Consider the following 17,169-nt stretch of genomic DNA (forward strand, 5'->3'; position numbering starts at 1 on the left):
TTCCTGCATGATTTCTCACAGTGCCCCTCCCCCTCGTCTAAATGCAGTCTTTTGCAATGTGGTGCGGAGCGGGGGAAATCTCGCGATTGTTGGCGTTATTAGAGAGAGTTGGTGAAGATGGCGCCTGTTGTGACAGGGTAAGCAGCGAAATTATTAACGGACGGGGCATGGAAAAGTCACAGCTAAAATAAGTTTTGCCTGTTTACTCAAGATAACTTGCTTTGGTATATTTCTCTACACCACTGGTTGTTTGTTTCTGCGCCGGTTCCCCGTTTCGGCGTACTTTTGTGTGATTTTTGAGGTTTTCAACGATGGTCTCTTTTATTCAGTTAGCCGCTTAGCTTTTAGTTAGCTGATAGATTTTCAGCAGTTTTCCATAAACATTGAATGCTACGGAGAGCTAATATTTAAACGTAAATACAGTAAGGTTGTATTGACTGCGTGTTTTGAAACTTTAACATACTTTAAGCTTAAAAATACATGTATAAAAATTGAGCCAACTTGTGAGTTGGTGTACAAGAGAGGGAGAGAGAGAGGGAGAGAGAGTAGGTTAGCAGATGTTAGCCAGCCAAGTTAGCCAGTCTAGTGAGTCCATAACAGAGACTGGGAGCTTTCTGGGGGATTCAAAATGTTTCTTTTGTTTCATGTCAGACTTTTCAGTTAAACTACCTTTAGCTTAAAAGTGTGTATTTGTAGTATCTCTTTACTAATATGTAAAATGCATATGTTTCTTTTAACTTTTATTTTTATTTTGTCTCTCAACCTAGTGAGCTGTCTAAATAGACAGCAGAGTGTGGCATCTGATGCACGTTTAAACTTGTTTATCCTGCCAAAAAATGCTGTCTAGGTAGACAGATCACTAGGCTGTGGCAGCTTTGTTTGCCAGCATTATTGTTATTATTTGGTAGAGTAAATTATATAAGTGATGTTTGAATTGTGTCTTGACTGTGTTGTAATTTTGCTTTGCAGGAAGTTTGGGGAGCTCCCTCAGCCAAAGCGTTTAACAAGGTAAATGCACTGTGAAGTCCATGTGTAAAGTTTATCAAATGCATATTAGGAAATTACAGCTTAAATAAACTTTCTATTTTATTGTGTGGTTTTGCAGAGAGGCCATGCGCAACTACTTGAAGGAGAGAGGAGATCAGACAGTCCTCATACTGCATGCAAAAGTCGCACAGAAATCGTACGGCAATGAAAAAAGGTGTGTGATAAGTTGTAGCTGTTAACATATAATTAGCTGATGTGTGTTTTAGACTGTAAAGTAAGTAAACATGATGGTTAATACACATTCATGGTCTTGTTGTGAGTGATTAATCAGTGCCCATTGTTCTAGTGATGAAAATGTTTAGTTTAAAATGCTCCTTTTTGTCTGATATCATTAAGACGTAACAGTCACTGTTTACACCTGGCATTAACGTGAATTTAAATAAAAATAATGAAGTGCACAGATAGATTATTTATAGTAAATACTGCAATATTCCATAAATTATTTTGATTTCATGGTGATTTTATATAGACCTCAGTAGAGATGTTAATGGGGTTGTAAAGATTGCTGTTTACAGTCCAGTCAAGTCCTTTAACAATTTTCTTGTTAAATTTCTTGTTGACTATAAATTGTCGGGTCTAATTAACACATAACGTCTGAAAATTACATGTAAATGAAGGTAGGGAGAGTTATGTAAAATCAGATTTCTTATACAAACATTGAAGTGAATTGTTCTTTAATCAGTTCAAATTCTCTTGGACTCTTAGATTCTTCTGTCCTCCACCATGTGTGTACCTGATGGGTTGTGGCTGGAAGAAAAAGAAGGAGCAGATGGAGAGAGAGGGCTGCTCGGAGCAAGAGTCTCAGCCTTGTGCCTTTATCGGCATTGGAAACAGTGAACAAGAAATGCAGCAGCTCAACTTGGAGGGCAAGGTGCTTTATGGATTTTATTACGGCAACGCATATATTGTAACTGCTCTTTAACTTCATCTTGTCGTCATTATCCTTGTGCTTTGCTTCTGCAGAATTTTTGCACAGCAAAAACGTTATACATTTCTGACTCGGACAAACGTAAGCACTTCATGCTGTCGGTGAAAATGTTCTACGGGAATAGTGCGGATATCGGTGTCTTCCTCAGCAAACGAATCAAGGTCATCTCCAAACCTTCCAAAAAGAAGCAGTCACTGAAGAATGCAGACCGTGAGTCAAAAGAATTTCTCGCTTATGTTGCTAAATGAGATGATTTGCCCATATTTTTTGCTCAGCTCATTTTTTATTTTTTTTATGTCTCTTAGTGTGCATAGCTTCTGGGACGAAGGTGGCTCTCTTTAACCGCTTGCGGTCTCAGACTGTCAGTACGCGGTACCTTCATGTGGAAGGGGGAAACTTCCATGCTAGTTCACAACAGTGGGGAGCCTTCTACATTCATCTATGTGAGTCATTCGCCACAAGTGTCTATTAAACACAATATACTAGGGGTGGGAATATTTTGGTACCTCACGATTCGACTCACATAAATTCTTGAGGTCATGATTTGATTGAAATGCATAGAATTGATTCTATTTTACTGGTTTGTGTTACTTTTCCTTTTTGACTACAGTAGACAGTTTAATAAGTCAGTTTAAAAATCCCACTAAATTAAATGTGAACCATGACATTTATTTTGTTTTTCTTCCCATTTTAGTCAACCCAGTATTATAAAACAAATGGCATTTAAGCTGACTGCAATCATTACACACATGACATGTCTTCTGTAATAATAATGCAAGGTTTATTTTTGATATTAAAAACAGGAACAAAGAAGCACATTACAAACAGTAGGACAAATACAATAGAAAAAGCATACAAATTAAATAAAAGTTTTTCAGGTACAGTAGCCTAGGTTTATTTAACATAGTAAGAAATTCTTCAGAAATTGAATAATCAAATGTAAAAATAAAACGGTCTTCACTGTGTGAATTAAATATAAATTGATTCATATTAAAGATACAAAGTGATTCAGTCAAAAGCAGTGATTTTTTTTTTTTTTTTTTGGGTTATTATTTTTTTTAATAACATTAATGAAACAACAACCGCTTGAGGCTGCTGTCCCTTTAAGAATGAATTCACGGATCTAATTTACTGTTACACATCCGATTTTCTCCTAAGTGTTTAGGTTTGTGTACGACATAACAGACTGTTTATGTGAATACTCCACATGATGTGCATTTTGACATAATTGTGTGTGTATTTGACCATGCAAACGCAATAAGCTGTGAAAGAGCTGAATTTAGGATTGCATGCATCTGAGAGGCGGCATCTGAGCTGCTATGTTCCATCAGCGCGAGTCCTTTTTTACGGTTTATTGTGATTAATAACACTCTGTGTCAATAACTTTTAGTACTACGAAGTTACAGAAAGGTAACAATTTAGAAAATTTATTTTTGAAATTTGTGAATCGATGCAAATCGTTAGAAGATAGAATTGCTGTGTGAATCAATGTAATTTTTCCCCCAGCCCTAGAATATACTATATTAAAAATGGTAGCAAGGCTTGACATTGAGCCCAGTTACAAAGTTCATTACATCTAACGACAGAATCTGAAAGTATCTCTCTCTTTTAATTTTTTGAATCTGCAGTTTTTCTTGTTGTTTTTTTTTAAATTTTTTATTATGAATTGGTAATAATGTGTAATTTTTAATTTCAGTGGATGATGATGAGTCAGAGGGAGAAGAGTTTACAGTCAGAGACGGTTACATCCATTACGGTCAGACGGTGAAGCTGGTATGCTCCGTGACAGGCATGGCTCTACCCCGACTGGTAAGCTATTATCCACTAACGTTTATCATGATCATAATTAAAAGGGCTGGGCTAAGAAAGTGTGTCCTGTTCAATCAGGGAATGATGATGTGTAGCTGTGTCACTCTGAATTGACGTCATGTATTTTCTTTGTGCAAATATGTTTGTGTAATGCTGTGAACATTGCAAGTATTTTTCGAAAGTGAATTGTTGCATGTTTGTGTGTAGATTATTCGTAAAGTGGACAAGCAGACAGCGCTAATGGATGCCGACGATCCTGTGTCCCAGCTACATAAATGTGCCTTCTACCTTAAAGATACAGAGAGGATGTACCTCTGCCTGTCACAGGAGAGGATAATTCAGTTCCAGGTCAGTCCATTTATGAGATGAATACAGTTTTAAAATCTTTAAATCAATCTTTTTAAGACTTGCTTTATTATTATTATTTTTTTTAGAATTTAGAGTAAGATGTAAAATAATGCACTATAATTGATGAAAACATCATCTCTTTTAGAATTGCAATGAAAATAAAATTCCCTCTTCTCCAAATTAGTCTTTGAATTCTCCTCTTAATCATTTTTAGGCTCTATAATCTTTTTTTAATGGTAAACAATTAAAATGTTTTTTTCTCTTAACACTGAACTACTCTCAGGCAACACCCTGTCCCAAAGAAACAAACAAAGAAATGATCAACGATGGGGCGTCATGGACAATCATCAGCACAGACAAAGCAGAGTACACTTTCTATGAGGGCATGGGCCCTGTACCCTCACCTGTCACACCCGTGCCTGTTGTTGAGAGTTTACAGGTAATGCACGCAGTCACACTCAAGGCTTTAAAGGCGCTGTGAGCAATTCCAGACATTTTTCTAATATCAACACACAACATCAATGGCTATATTACAGTTGTTTTATATTAAAAGAGCATGGCAAATCTGCCATGTTGTCTGTAAGAAAGTAACCTTGAATCCTGAATGTTGTAGCTGAATGGAGGAGGAGATGTTGCCATGCTGGAACTAACAGGACAGAACTTCACACCTAACCTCAGAGTCTGGTTTGGAGATGTGGAGGCAGACACTATGTACAGGTGAAACCAACACAACAATCACAGTGCTGTCCACATCACTGCAGTGGCTCAACCTTAATTTTAAAAAGTGACGAGAATACTTTTTGTGTGCAAAAATAATGACTTTATTCATCAATCTCTTCTCTTCTGTTGACATAGTAAACACAGTGTAGTGCTTCGGGGGTTCTACTTCAGAACGCCGACTCAGTATTGGCCGACGCTGTACATGTGAGCAGCACGACGAGCAGCCAATAATGAGTCGGCGTTCTGATGTAGAACCCGAAGCACTGCACTGTTTACTACATCAGCTGCGTCTTACGGGTTTGGAACGACATGAGGATGAGTAATTAATGACAGAATTTTCATTTTTGGGTGAACTAACCCTTTAAATCAGGACTGCCATAAATGGGTTGGATTCATGCTGTCCTTGAGGTGCAATAGGAGGATTAGTATTATGCACACAATCTTTTTTGCTGTTTTTTATTGGTATTTTGGTTAACAAAAGTATCTTGTTATTCAAAACGTAAACTCTTGTAGCTTCTCTTTGGGCTGCCCTGTCACAGGAAGGAAAGACTAAAGGCCACAATAATCTTCAAATCAAAATCCAAGAATTAACGTGACATCATTTCGAACAAAATCTGGCCAAAACGAAGTTTCATTTGGTGTTCATTTCAGGATTTCGAAACAGCTTGCCAAAGCAAACTTTCTGGAAAAGTTCACTCTGGCTTATAAACGCCTTCGAACTACCATCGGTCCATGGCGATTACTTAATAAGTAGGTGTGTTATGAAGCTCAGCCACCTTTGGCATAGAAATCTTCTCCAGTTCGAAATCTGTTTAATCTGTTGACGTCAGATGTCCACAAGGGGTGATGTCAGGATGTTTGCTAACAGTATACTGCTGCTCACATATTTCGATCTCTTCGTTTTACACCTAAAGCAAAGAATAAAAAATGAGAGTGTATCAGGGCCTTAAGAACATATTTAATATATACAGTCAAACTAAAATTTATTCAGACACCTTGAACATTTCATTCATTATTACAGTTTATTTACTATAGTTGGTAAAAAACGGTAATATTACAAGATCTCAGAGTTAAACTGTGTCAGAAAAAAATTAATCGTAATTATGTCAGATAACACTTAAGCAAAACATGGTCAGGTCAAAATGTCTGAATAATTTTTGGTTCCAAATTTTTATCAGTTTTACTGGTAGTCCACTGTATGAAGAATTTTTGAGTATAATATGTATATAATATACCCTGTGATGTATATATCCCCTTGTTTTCCTTTGAGACTGCGTAATGTATATTGCCAGAAAAAGCGTTGCAAATATATTGAGAATATCCAGTACGTAATTGTCAGTAATTCATACGTACACATCCCGTTTCCTGCAGGTGTGGCGAAAGTGTGCTCTGCGTGGTTCCTGACATCTCTGCGTTCCGTGAGGGGTGGCGTTGGGTTCGGCAGCCAGTGCAGGTTCCTGTGACTTTGGTCCGTAATGACGGCATCATCTACTCCACGGCTTTGACATTTACCTACACGCCGGAGCCGGGACCGCGCCCTCACTGCAGCGCTGCGGGAGCCATACTGCGGGCCAACAGCAACTCCTCCACCTCTCCATCTTCATCTTCCTCATCCTCCAGCCTACTGCTGCAGTCGGCTATCGACAGCCAGGCGGGATACGCAGCAGCAGGGAGCGTGTCTTCATCTTCCTCTTCCTCGGCTATGTCTGTCTCCTAACCTGGGAATCTTGGTGCGCGTTTGCGTGTGCGAGTAAGTGAACCTTTGTGAGAGATGGTGATTCGTCAGTTCGTAGACTTCCTGTATAGATTCACGGGATACCGATCACAAAAATGGATAATGGTGCCACAGAGAGAGAAGCAAAAGAGAGACAAGACTTCACACAAAGACTGGACAGAACAAATGAAGGCATCTCTTTTCTTTTCTCTCTCTTTGTTGCGGTTCTTTTTCAATCTGTTTCCTCGTGTCAGAGGAATTGGCAACAGAAGTGATGTTTGCCATGGATCAAGATGCCACAGGATCAATGCATTAGCCTTACATGAAAACAAAAAACAATCAGTCAAAAAAAGAAAGAAAAAAACACCTTCAAAACAAAGCCTTTTCTAAGTAATGGCTTTGCGAGATGTTGTTTTCTACTAAAGGGCTTAATGCACTGTTTCGCCAGGCTTGGAAGAAAAGTTATCATAGTAATATAGTTTTTACGGACCAAGGAATATTATTATTATTATTATTATTATTATTATTATTTTTATTGATATATAATTTTATAAGCTTTAGCTAAGGTACATTTTTCACCTTTTTAAGTTTTATAACATATAGTAAACTTTTGTTACCAAATAGTTTTGTATATTTCTTGTGAGCATTTGGGCTCAGAAGGAAGAGGTTCATGCGTTTTGAAAGCCTGAACTCATAGCTGCCTTTACTCCTCTTGGCAAATGCCTTAAATCTTCTGGAGTTTCACCAGACCCATGTCTCTTTTGTAATAATTTTTGTCATGTATATTAGTCCCATTCTCTTATTTTTTTTTTAAATTTTTCTCCACTAAACCGAGGTGTAATATTGATGCCATTTTTGCGTATTTGGGAGAAGGTGATTCTTCTGCTTCTTTAAACTTTTCTCATATGAAGTCTTTAACACAAAAGCTTTAACTGACTTTGCTGGTACGCCTTACGTGCCATATCGTACTCATCAGATACACATAGCCATTGATCTGGCCCTTTTTCATTGGCTATAGATGTTTAAACTGCCAACAAAAAAACATCCCACACCAAATGGATTACCTTTAGTTGGACATAAGCACACAAAATTCTTCTGTTGCTTTTTTTGGGGGTCAACAATTTCTAGTTAATTGGTTTATTCAAATCCTGTGGTAGGGAAGGACTGTACCAGTCTCGTTTGCATATCATTCATGCTTTCGGTGTCATGATTTTTATTAGTATCATACTAAAATCAGTGTGTAGGAAAATTGCTGCTTTGTTGTCATGTGGTTAAACCATATAGAGAATGGAGTTTGGGGATTCTGTAAGTACAGTTACAAGTAGCCCTGACTGTTTTTGTCCAGGAATGAAAAGTTTGGTGTTTCTCAGTGCTTCTAGATACCAACCAATTAGTGGTTTGCCTGCCTGACTGACTAGTTGAATAATTGGTCTTATAGAAGCCTTGTAATTGGGCTGGTTTCTTGTTCACCGTACCCTGATCAGACATTTTACTTAGGAGTTTACATAAGGTGTGCTCGGCTAGATAACTGGAACGAATTGCTTTTAATATATGTAGTTAACCACTTTTCAACTAAATGTGGCATCTTAAAAACACTCATACTGAGATGCTCAAATGGATTTTCACACTTATAAGTCATTGCTTTGTTCCGAAATAGGGATTTCATTTGTTACAATGTTGCATTTTCTTCTTGGTTCGGTTCACTTTCACAAAGCAACATTTCAAAGCGTACCAAAATGTGTTTATGCAAATTACATGCGAGTAAAACTGTACTCCTATTGGTCAGAGTTTCTCATCGTCGTCCATCAAAAATAATTGACAAGTTCGCTCCATGAGCTTATTGCGGCTTTATTTGTAACTGTCGAGACACATGGCAACGATACGAATGTAGCCACTATTCCAGATGTTAAATACTACATTCGTATTAATGCTGCGGTAAAATCAAACACACTCTCTCTGGATCTCCCAATGCTGTCTAGTAGGCTAACTGTCGAGATGCATGCAAACACTATAAATAATGTTATAATGCAACTAGAGCGAGAATCAAGGCTTAGTCGGGACAGCATTCTTGCACAGAGAAGCGTAATTACACAACATTTTAAGATGAAGAGGCTTTCTTTGGTTTTCAACTGCAGTAACTAAAGTGCTCACTCACAGAATCAAACACTGCTGCATTTTATATAACACATTTCCCATTATCAATTGTGATATTGTTTGGTCCGTTGGGTCGGATTGCTTTCACATCTCAAGCGAACCTTCCCAGAGTTCATCTGCAATCAGGCCGAGTCTCGGAGCGATTGTTCCCCGAGCAAGATTGCCGTTTTCACATATGCCTAAATGAACCGAACCAAGGGAGAAAACGCACCAGGTTCCTAAACAGACGCTCAGGTGTGAAAGCACCCGTAAATGTGTATGGTTGTACTAAAAATCTAGATAAACTAGTCAACCTGACTAATTGACAAGTTTGTCTTTGAAACCATTGGTGTCAGGCTGAATGGAAATAACAGTAAAAAGCACTTATCGCATTGCTGCGTGAAGATGTTTGGTTTGTAGGGTACAGGAAACAGAATATTATCTTGCCTTTCATATGTTTTGATTTATGAAACTGCAGAAGTGACCCGGCCTTAATGTACATAAAAATGACCCCTATTAAATTGACAGTGCCACATGTAATTTTTTTCTTTTTTTTGTTTGTTTAAAATGTTTAGTACCAAATGTTCACTTCTGTAATAGCTGTAGTCTAAAGCAAACTAAAAATGAGGCCTTAAACCACTACTGCTTAATTACAGGATCTGGTGATAAGATATTACACTACAAATTATGCTTTTTTTGTAAAAAGGGCATGATTGTTTTTGTTTTATACCTTTTTCAAGTCACAGAGAAAGTCATCTCAAGTCTGCTTTCTGTGCATCTTTTGTTTCTTATTTTGTTGTCCTGTTTAAATATTTCCCCCCACCCAACTCTATATGCATTGTTTGATCAGAGAGAAAGAGACACTCATGAAATAGTGTGCTCTGGAATTTGCTTTCAATTGGTATGGACTGCATTTTGTTACTGTTTGGGATTTTTATAGGAACGGAAGTAGTAGTTCCACAATGGTTTTGGTTCTTTTAATTTATCAGTTTCTTCCATGGCTAATATTAATATATGAGTTTGTCTAAATATTATATTGATCATTTTATATAATTTTTTTTTTTTTTTAATTGTATAATGGTATGAAATTATATTAATGGTTATGTTAAAATTTCTAAATTTCTTCCATGATTGAGGAAAAATTACTATGACAAGTCTTTTGTATGTCATTTCTTTTTAATTTTTAAATAACTTTTTACATTTCTTTTTAAACTGTCAGGCCTTGTTTCCCAAAGAAACTATCTTTGGGAGAAATAAAAGCCAAAACCCAGTAATTCTTGCAAAGCCATTAACTTGTATCTATTGTGAGCTATTTCATTCAATTCCTCAATCAGGGAAGAATATTAAACCATATCACGTGGAAGTGCCGAAATGGAAACTGCCAAATCTAAAGGTCAAATTGTGAAGGTAACACAACCTTTCCATGTATGTTTTCAGTGTTATTTTTCGTCTTGTATCCCGTTTGTCTTCCAGAGTGTTCGAATCAGAGGATCTGAATGGTTAATTTCAAGACTAACCATGTTGAGTTTCATTATTACTATCACATAAGTTAGTTAGTTTACCTGTCACATGTGCCACTGTGCTTACATTGAGCAGAAACTAGTGTATTAGATCACTGTTATCTTTGTCGGTTTTGTCTGTAGAAAAAAAGGTGTGAATTGGTGTCTGTTTTCTCAGCCGTTTCAACGGATTGTTTTACATTTTGGAAGTTACCAGCCTTTGCCAAATGGCTACCAGCCATTCTGGTTTCGAGTGCATGCTCTCTAGCAGATTTGAACTGTATTGGTGCTGTCTAACTCCTAAAGGGCCAGTGTATCTATTGCTTTTGGAATGGATCACTAAACACTGTAATAGATTCAAAAAGTGTCAAGTTGTTCGTTTATTTTTGTCTTTATGGTGTTAAATTGAGTGCATGATACAAAACCATCAAGGAGATTGCAATACTGTTCTATGACCACTGTGTGCTTAAAGGAATGGTTCAGCCAAAAACAAAAAACCTGACAATGTTTCCTTACCCTCAAGCCATTCCAAATGTGTTTTAAAGAATGTTTTGGCTGTTTTAGTGAAAGTCAGCTATTTGGGGTTACCCAGTTGAAAGTAAATGCAGTTATTTTACATTTTTTTTTAAATCCAGTTTTGAGTACAAATCTTTGATCAAACACCCTGATCAAAGTGAGGTAGTCATGTCAGATGCTTAACTGATGCTTCATGTATACATACAATTTTCATATGTTGTACAGTATAAATAACCTTGTGCTACAAAAAGTGTTTACTACAACATTGGTTCCCAACCCTGGTCCTGGAGTACCCCAATTTAGATATCTCCCTAATCAAACACAACTGATGCAACTCATCAGCTTGTTAGTAAAGATTCCAAGGCTAAGCGCTCTTAAGCACTTCCCCCTCAAGGGAATCCCTGCCACCATTTTGAACTGTGTTCAACTTCAATGGACAGTGGACAAGTTAAGTTTATTTGGACAGACCCTCGACCCCTCAATTTTGACTGAGGGAGCTAGTCTACGAGTCTGGAGTGCACTTCAGGTAGATCCATAGACAACAATGCAAAACTATACAATTAATTTACTCACACACCTTACCCGATCCAGACGATGGAGGGAAAAGTATTGAACAAGATAGAGGGAGGTTAGCATAAAAAAGTTGACTTAAACACAGCCCAAGACCTCAGGTGAGTGTTTCAGATAAGATCAGTGTTGGGGAAAGTTACTTTTAAAAGTAATGCATTACAAAGTAATTGCTTTATTTAGTTACTTTTTATGGAAAGTAATAGGTTACTTTTTCTCACATGTAAATGCCCTTTCACACTGGCAAAAGTGAAATTAATAAGCTTCAAGCTGATCACAAATGTGATGTTTATCTAAAGTTATTTTTGCTTATTGGTTGAATTGGATCATCGAAGGTCAGCAGCAAAGACATTGGTTAATAAAGTGAGATTAAATACATAAAGTATATTTGTTTAATATACTTAATTCTCGCAAGTATTGTGCAATATTCTGAGATTGAATTTCACAGTTTTTTATTCATTTTGAGGACTACTGACTTTTTGTGCGAGATGAGTAAATGCATGTTCACATTTAGTCTAGAACTACAATAACCATCATGTTCACACAGCGCACACAACACCTCTGCACTTATGCTGCCTTCATCAGAAATTTGATAATTCCCACTTCTGAAGTCGTGATTATGAGCTCATCGCATTCAAGTTTCGAAATGGGAGCGTGTTCATGTGCAATTTTTACCTAGGAAACTCGTATTAAGATAATTCTGAGAGCATGTGAAGACAGCATTACTCACAATTTCTCTCAACATGGGGACAGGAGAGCTGTCAGTCCATACATGGGAAAACAAAGTAACTTGCGTTACTTATTTGAAAAAGTAACTCAGATATTTTGTTGTAAATGTAAAAGTAATGCATTATTTTAGTTACTTGAAAAAAGTCATCTGATTACATAACTCTGATTACATACTTGTAATGCATTACCCCAAAACTGGATAAGGGACATATGCAAAATGTGTAGTGTTGGGGGTACTCAAGGACCAGGTTTGGAAAACACTGTCCTACAGAATTGCTTTTTGCTGTCATGCAGTGCACTTAGCACAGGAAACACTGTAGTAGTAGTATGGTGGTATACCATTCCGAACATACCCACTGTTTACCACTCTCACTGGTCGCAATATAAATTGAGATGCAAGTCTTTACAGTAGGGAAGTGGATTGACTTACATTGTGGTGTGCCAACAACAAATTGGCCCTCATTACTGCTAAGACTCTTGAAATGATAATTGAAGTACCTCTGAATTCTCTTTACTGATATTAGGGATTCTGCAGTTAATATGGTGGAATCCCATAGATTCTTCTTCAAACGCTCACCAGGGGGACAGAAACATCAGCACCATAAAGGACACACAGCAGAACAGAGGTTATGCAACTACACAACCTGTTCTCCTCAAGAAAAATTGTCCACTTATTACACCCATACAACCAAACCCATGTATTAAAAGCAACAGGACAATTGTGTGCCCAGTGATACAGCATTTGAGAAGCAAACCATACAGAATGTTCTTTTTTACATAATAGATTGATGACATCTATGCTGGCCACCAGGGGCAGAAATGAGATGAAGTTTCTCACATTTACTTTGAAGTGAGTTTGCCCTGAATTACAGTGACGGACACCTGTCACTTGTGCATGCTCTAAGGGCCAAGCGTTTCCCCCACTGCTTGGCATCCACTTTGCTCATGGCTGGCTCACATTTATTTTTAGACCTTATGGGGTTGTTGAGATGTAACCTGAAGCTTTCTTTCTGTTGCTGTTTCTGAGTGTATGAGTCTTCAACCTTGTTAATCTGATAGGGCTCTAAATTTAATTCTGAGACCAAGATCAAGTGTGTGTGTACAGGATCTATATGAGAGAGTAAATGCGTAGCATTTGTTTTACTGTGAAAGCCCCCCAAATTGAAGGCTCTTGATGAATGCTTATTAAAGGAATAGTTCACCAAAAAATGAATTTTTTCTTTTGATGTTTATCTGCTTACCCCCAGCGCATCCAAGATGTAGGTGACTTTGTTTCTTCAGTAGAACACAAATGATGATTTTTAACTCCAACCGCTGCCGTCTGTCAGTCAAATAATGCTTGTACTGTATACTATAAGAGAACTTCTACTATAAGAGTAAATAAAACTTGCATAGACAAGTCCAAATTAAACCCTGCGGCTCGTGACGACAAATTGATGTCCTAAGACACGAAACAATCGGTTTGTACAAGAAACCGAACAGTATTTATATCATTTTTGATATCATTGATGTCTCGCACTCGTTGAAGTATATGCGCGAGACATTACTGCCGCTGTCAGAGCGCGATCAGACCTCACTAACCGAGTGCTGAACGCAGTTGGACATAGTGGTGTATTAGAGCTAAAAATGATATAAATACTGTTCGGTTTCTCGCACAAACCGATCGTTTGGTGTCTTAGGACATCAGTGTGTTGTCACGAGCCGCAGGGTTTAATTTGGACTTGTCTATGCAAGTTTTATTTACTCTTATAGTAGAAGTTCCCATCCACTAACATTATTTGACTGACAGACGGCAACGGTTGGAGTTAAAAATCATCATTTGTGTTCTACTGAAGAAACAAAGTCACCTACATCTTGGATGCGCTGGGGGTAAGCAGATAAACATCAAATTTTCATTTTTGGGTGAACTATACCTTTAAGATCGTCTTACTATCATTTCATTATTCTAGAGTTGAGTGTAGAGATGCTACTGCAGTAACTGACATTTTACCAACCAATGTTTTCTTTAAAGTACACATGAAATCAAAATTGACCTTATTTATTTTGTTAGCTCAAATTGCTAGTTTTGTGGTGAACAATTCATCCGTGCAAGTCAATGCACACAAAAAAATTGTTTGGCTTCGTAATATTTAATCAAAATCTGAAAATGCTCCTCCCCTCTGCAAGGGTGCCCCTTCTCTAATGACGTCAGTTTGACGGCTTGGGCTGAAATCGCTTAAACCACTCCCCTCCGACCGTTAGTCTGCTATGAGCAAGAGGAGGAGCGCTGAAGTAAAACCCTGCCCTCTATTCAATATTCCGTTTCACTTGGAAATACGTCACAGCACTGGAGAAAAGTCGTTTGCAACTTCCGATTCACCCAAATTTAAAAAAAAAAATCTAATTCAAAAAAGATATTTTTAAGAATATTTTAGCTGTTTTTGTCTATTCAATGGGAGCCATTAGGGTCAAAACAACATTGGACTAAATTAAATAAATGAATAAAAAGCAGCAGCATCATCAACAACAATAAAACAGTAGTTATATCAAACTACTTTAATCAGCATTTCTTCTTAGACATTTTTTTTTTACTTTAATCCCAACAAAAATATACAAAAAAATTTATTCACAAATTAAACTTTTCATTATACTTTGTGTATTCAAGTAATTTTTGTATGAATTTCATTTGTATTTAGTTTTAAATGCACGTCGTTTAGCGGTTAATGAATATTTCTTTTATATAATTTATTTTAATTTAATACTTGTTTCTTGGTAAAGTTCTTGGAGCTTCCAATCACGTAAACTAATTAATATTCATATTTAAAGTCAATGTCTACCTCTCAGCAAATCAGTTTACTTGGCAAGCGCCACGCAATCTAATTAATATTCATGAGCCCGACGCCGCTCAAGGATTAGTAAATTCCCGTTTGGCTTTGGAAGAGCAGACGCATGCAAAATACGAGCAAACAAAGTTTGGTGACATTTAGTAACTGGAACACCTTTATGGACACGCATTATCCAAACGTTCCCAGAGAGAAGCATAAGGAACTTTATTCTTAAGGAACCTGACTTTCAGAAGGACTTCTATTCTTTGTCATAGTATTTTTATAGGCCCTATCTAACGCTGTGTTTTGAACGTTCTTTCTTTAGAATTTGTTTTTCAAACTCGTGTTTATTATTCTGTTTACTTTGTTCCTCCATTTCTTTGGGATATAACAGCGAAACGTCATTGGCAAAAACTGATTTTGGGGAATATCTAACTTTTTAAATGTTGTGACTTATTCTTATCCTTTGGGGTTGCAAACAAACACCTCGAACAGTTTTTCGTTTTTTTGTGATTTATCTGTGAAGTGACCACACTGTTGCTTTTCTAACCGGTGGGGGATACCTTTTCCTGGAGCTGGAGCTGGAGCTGTTTATAGCATCACTATCACGTAACGTTGCATTTGGACACACATGTGTTTTTTAAATCATAGACAGTAAGTGGTATTTGAACCCTGCAATGCAAAAGTTCTGCCTCACCGTCCTGCTCGTGCTGCGCGGGCTGATCATCTGCGTCTGTTCCAGCGATGAAGCGCAGCACACTGGGCTGTACAAGGACACAACTGTGACCTCAACAGGCACGTGTGCTCGACCAAATGATGTTAATATTCATAATTGTATTAAAGTTAATATTTGATAAGCCTCAGAAAACTCCCTGCATCATGTGAATGATATCAAAAGTGCAGCTTGACAAAATAAATGCATATTATTTATTATAATTTTCCATTAGTCAGTCTCTTTCTGTAATGTTGGTGTTATTGCTGTGGTAAAAAAAATATAACATTTAAATGTAATTTGTGTAATATGGACACTGCAATGTAAAGTGTTAGAATAATGACAATCATTTGAATATTATTAATTCAGAGGGGGATTAAAACCAGTCACAAAGTACTGAACTAAAAAAGTTAAAGCGGTGTTGTCCAGATCATTTTGTCATGAAAGAGATTGTTGACAGAATGCATTTTTAAATCTGACTTGGCAAATCTGAACCCATTTGGGACATTGTAAAGATTTCTTATGCAAAATTTGCTCTCCGTTTAATCTCATAACTGTTTTGGAGAAACAACAGAGATATTAAAGAGATCTCATTTTTGATGTTTCTTTCCTGTGGGAAAAGATAATGATGCCTCTTGGTGAAATTGCTGTATAGTGAAATGATAACATGTTGACATTGCAAGTGTTTGTTGGATTGCTTATCTCCTCTTTTCACCACAGATCCATGTCTGCAAGTGAGCCCTCCATGTATGACGGAGGCTGACCGCTTCAGTCTGGAGGCTCTTCAGCACATCCACAGAGAGATGGATGACGATCAGGATGGAGGCATTGAGGTGGAGGAGAGTGTCGAGGTAATCAACAGTCACAGATGTTACAATCACAAGTCGGAGAGAAGTTTCCTCACACCCTAATGTGAATCCTGCAGGGTTTCCACAACTTCTGGCCAGTCAATTTCCATGAAATTTGCAGTCAGTTGGATAAGGAAAGAGCAGCTTATAGCTGCAAATGTTTTATAGGTGATCATAAATAGAAAAAATAATTGTAAAAATCTATAGAATTTCCATGACAAGCCTTTAAACAAGGGCTGCTTGATTAATTGAAATAACACTGAAATCACAATATGGCTTAGTGTGATTATCAAATCACAGAGGTTGCTAATAAATATTAAAAAAATTATAAATTAAATAAATATATGCGCTGCATGTTTTATTAAAGTGTGATTTGAAATGCTTGAAAATGAAGAAACGAAGACAGCAAAAAATATTAGTATTGTAATTAATTTAAAATAAAATGATCATTATTATTATTATATTGTTTCTTAAATACTTGATTTTTTAAATAATTATTTTATAGTAATATTTCTTATTTTGTTTTTATTTAGAAATGTATATATATATATTTATTTAATAATAATAATAATAATAATAATAATGATGATGATTATTATTATTTAGTTATATTGCTATATAATTATAAACTTTGATCAGCCTTACAAATAAGCACAGCAAACCTGGATTTTTTTAAAATCGCAATCTCAATTATTATCAGTAAAATCGCAATTAGACTTTTTTCCCAAATCATGCAGCTCTATTTGAAGCCACACTTAAAATTTCTATAGATATATTTTCCACAACTGAGAGCTT

The 17,169-nt window shown here is 36.7% G+C and overlaps 2 protein-coding genes across 7 annotated transcripts in view; both read left to right on the forward strand.

The window, feature by feature from the left end:
- The first annotated feature begins 2 nt into the window (after positions 1-2).
- rbpja (recombination signal binding protein for immunoglobulin kappa J region a) lies at positions 3-10,562 on the forward strand. Of its 2 annotated transcripts, none has more exons than XM_048197383.1 (11): positions 3-137; positions 970-1,008; positions 1,106-1,201; positions 1,753-1,918; positions 2,011-2,185; positions 2,281-2,418; positions 3,672-3,784; positions 3,992-4,132; positions 4,416-4,571; positions 4,746-4,849; positions 6,224-10,562. In XM_048197383.1, the coding sequence occupies exons 1-11, from the start codon at positions 118-120 to the stop codon at positions 6,567-6,569; spliced, it is 1,494 nt and encodes a 497-aa protein (XP_048053340.1). In that variant the 5' UTR covers positions 3-117; the 3' UTR covers positions 6,570-10,562. The 2 variants fall into 2 exon arrangements, with proteins under 2 accessions (XP_048053340.1, XP_048053341.1); XM_048197384.1 differs by having other exon boundaries at positions 130-224.
- Positions 10,563-14,898: 4,336 nt separating this feature from the next.
- stim2a (tromal interaction molecule 2a) overlaps positions 14,899-17,169 on the forward strand; it is a 28,525-nt gene continuing 26,254 nt past the window's right edge. For 3 of the 5 annotated variants that reach the window (XM_048197377.1, XM_048197379.1, XM_048197378.1), the window contains exons 1-2: positions 14,899-15,609; positions 16,247-16,377. In XM_048197377.1, the coding sequence (XP_048053334.1) occupies positions 15,492-15,609; positions 16,247-16,377 (249 nt within the window). In that variant the 5' untranslated portion in view covers positions 14,899-15,491. The remainder of the gene's footprint in view (positions 15,610-16,246; positions 16,378-17,169) is intronic. The other 2 variants (XM_048197381.1, XM_048197380.1) reach the window with 1 other exon arrangement.

This window comes from Megalobrama amblycephala, linkage group LG7, assembly GCF_018812025.1.
Source record: "Megalobrama amblycephala isolate DHTTF-2021 linkage group LG7, ASM1881202v1, whole genome shotgun sequence".
NCBI lineage: Eukaryota > Metazoa > Chordata > Actinopteri > Cypriniformes > Xenocyprididae > Megalobrama > Megalobrama amblycephala.

Excerpts from the sequence above, each read along its gene's own strand:
- rbpja (XM_048197383.1), top strand. The coding sequence starts at position 118 with ATGGCGCCTGTTGTGACAGG. Across the intron at positions 1,919-2,010 it reads AGCTCAACTTGGAGGGCAAG|AATTTTTGCACAGCAAAAAC; the intron begins GTGCTTTATGGA and ends TTGCTTCTGCAG. Across the intron at positions 4,133-4,415 it reads AGAGGATAATTCAGTTCCAG|GCAACACCCTGTCCCAAAGA; the intron begins GTCAGTCCATTT and ends AACTACTCTCAG.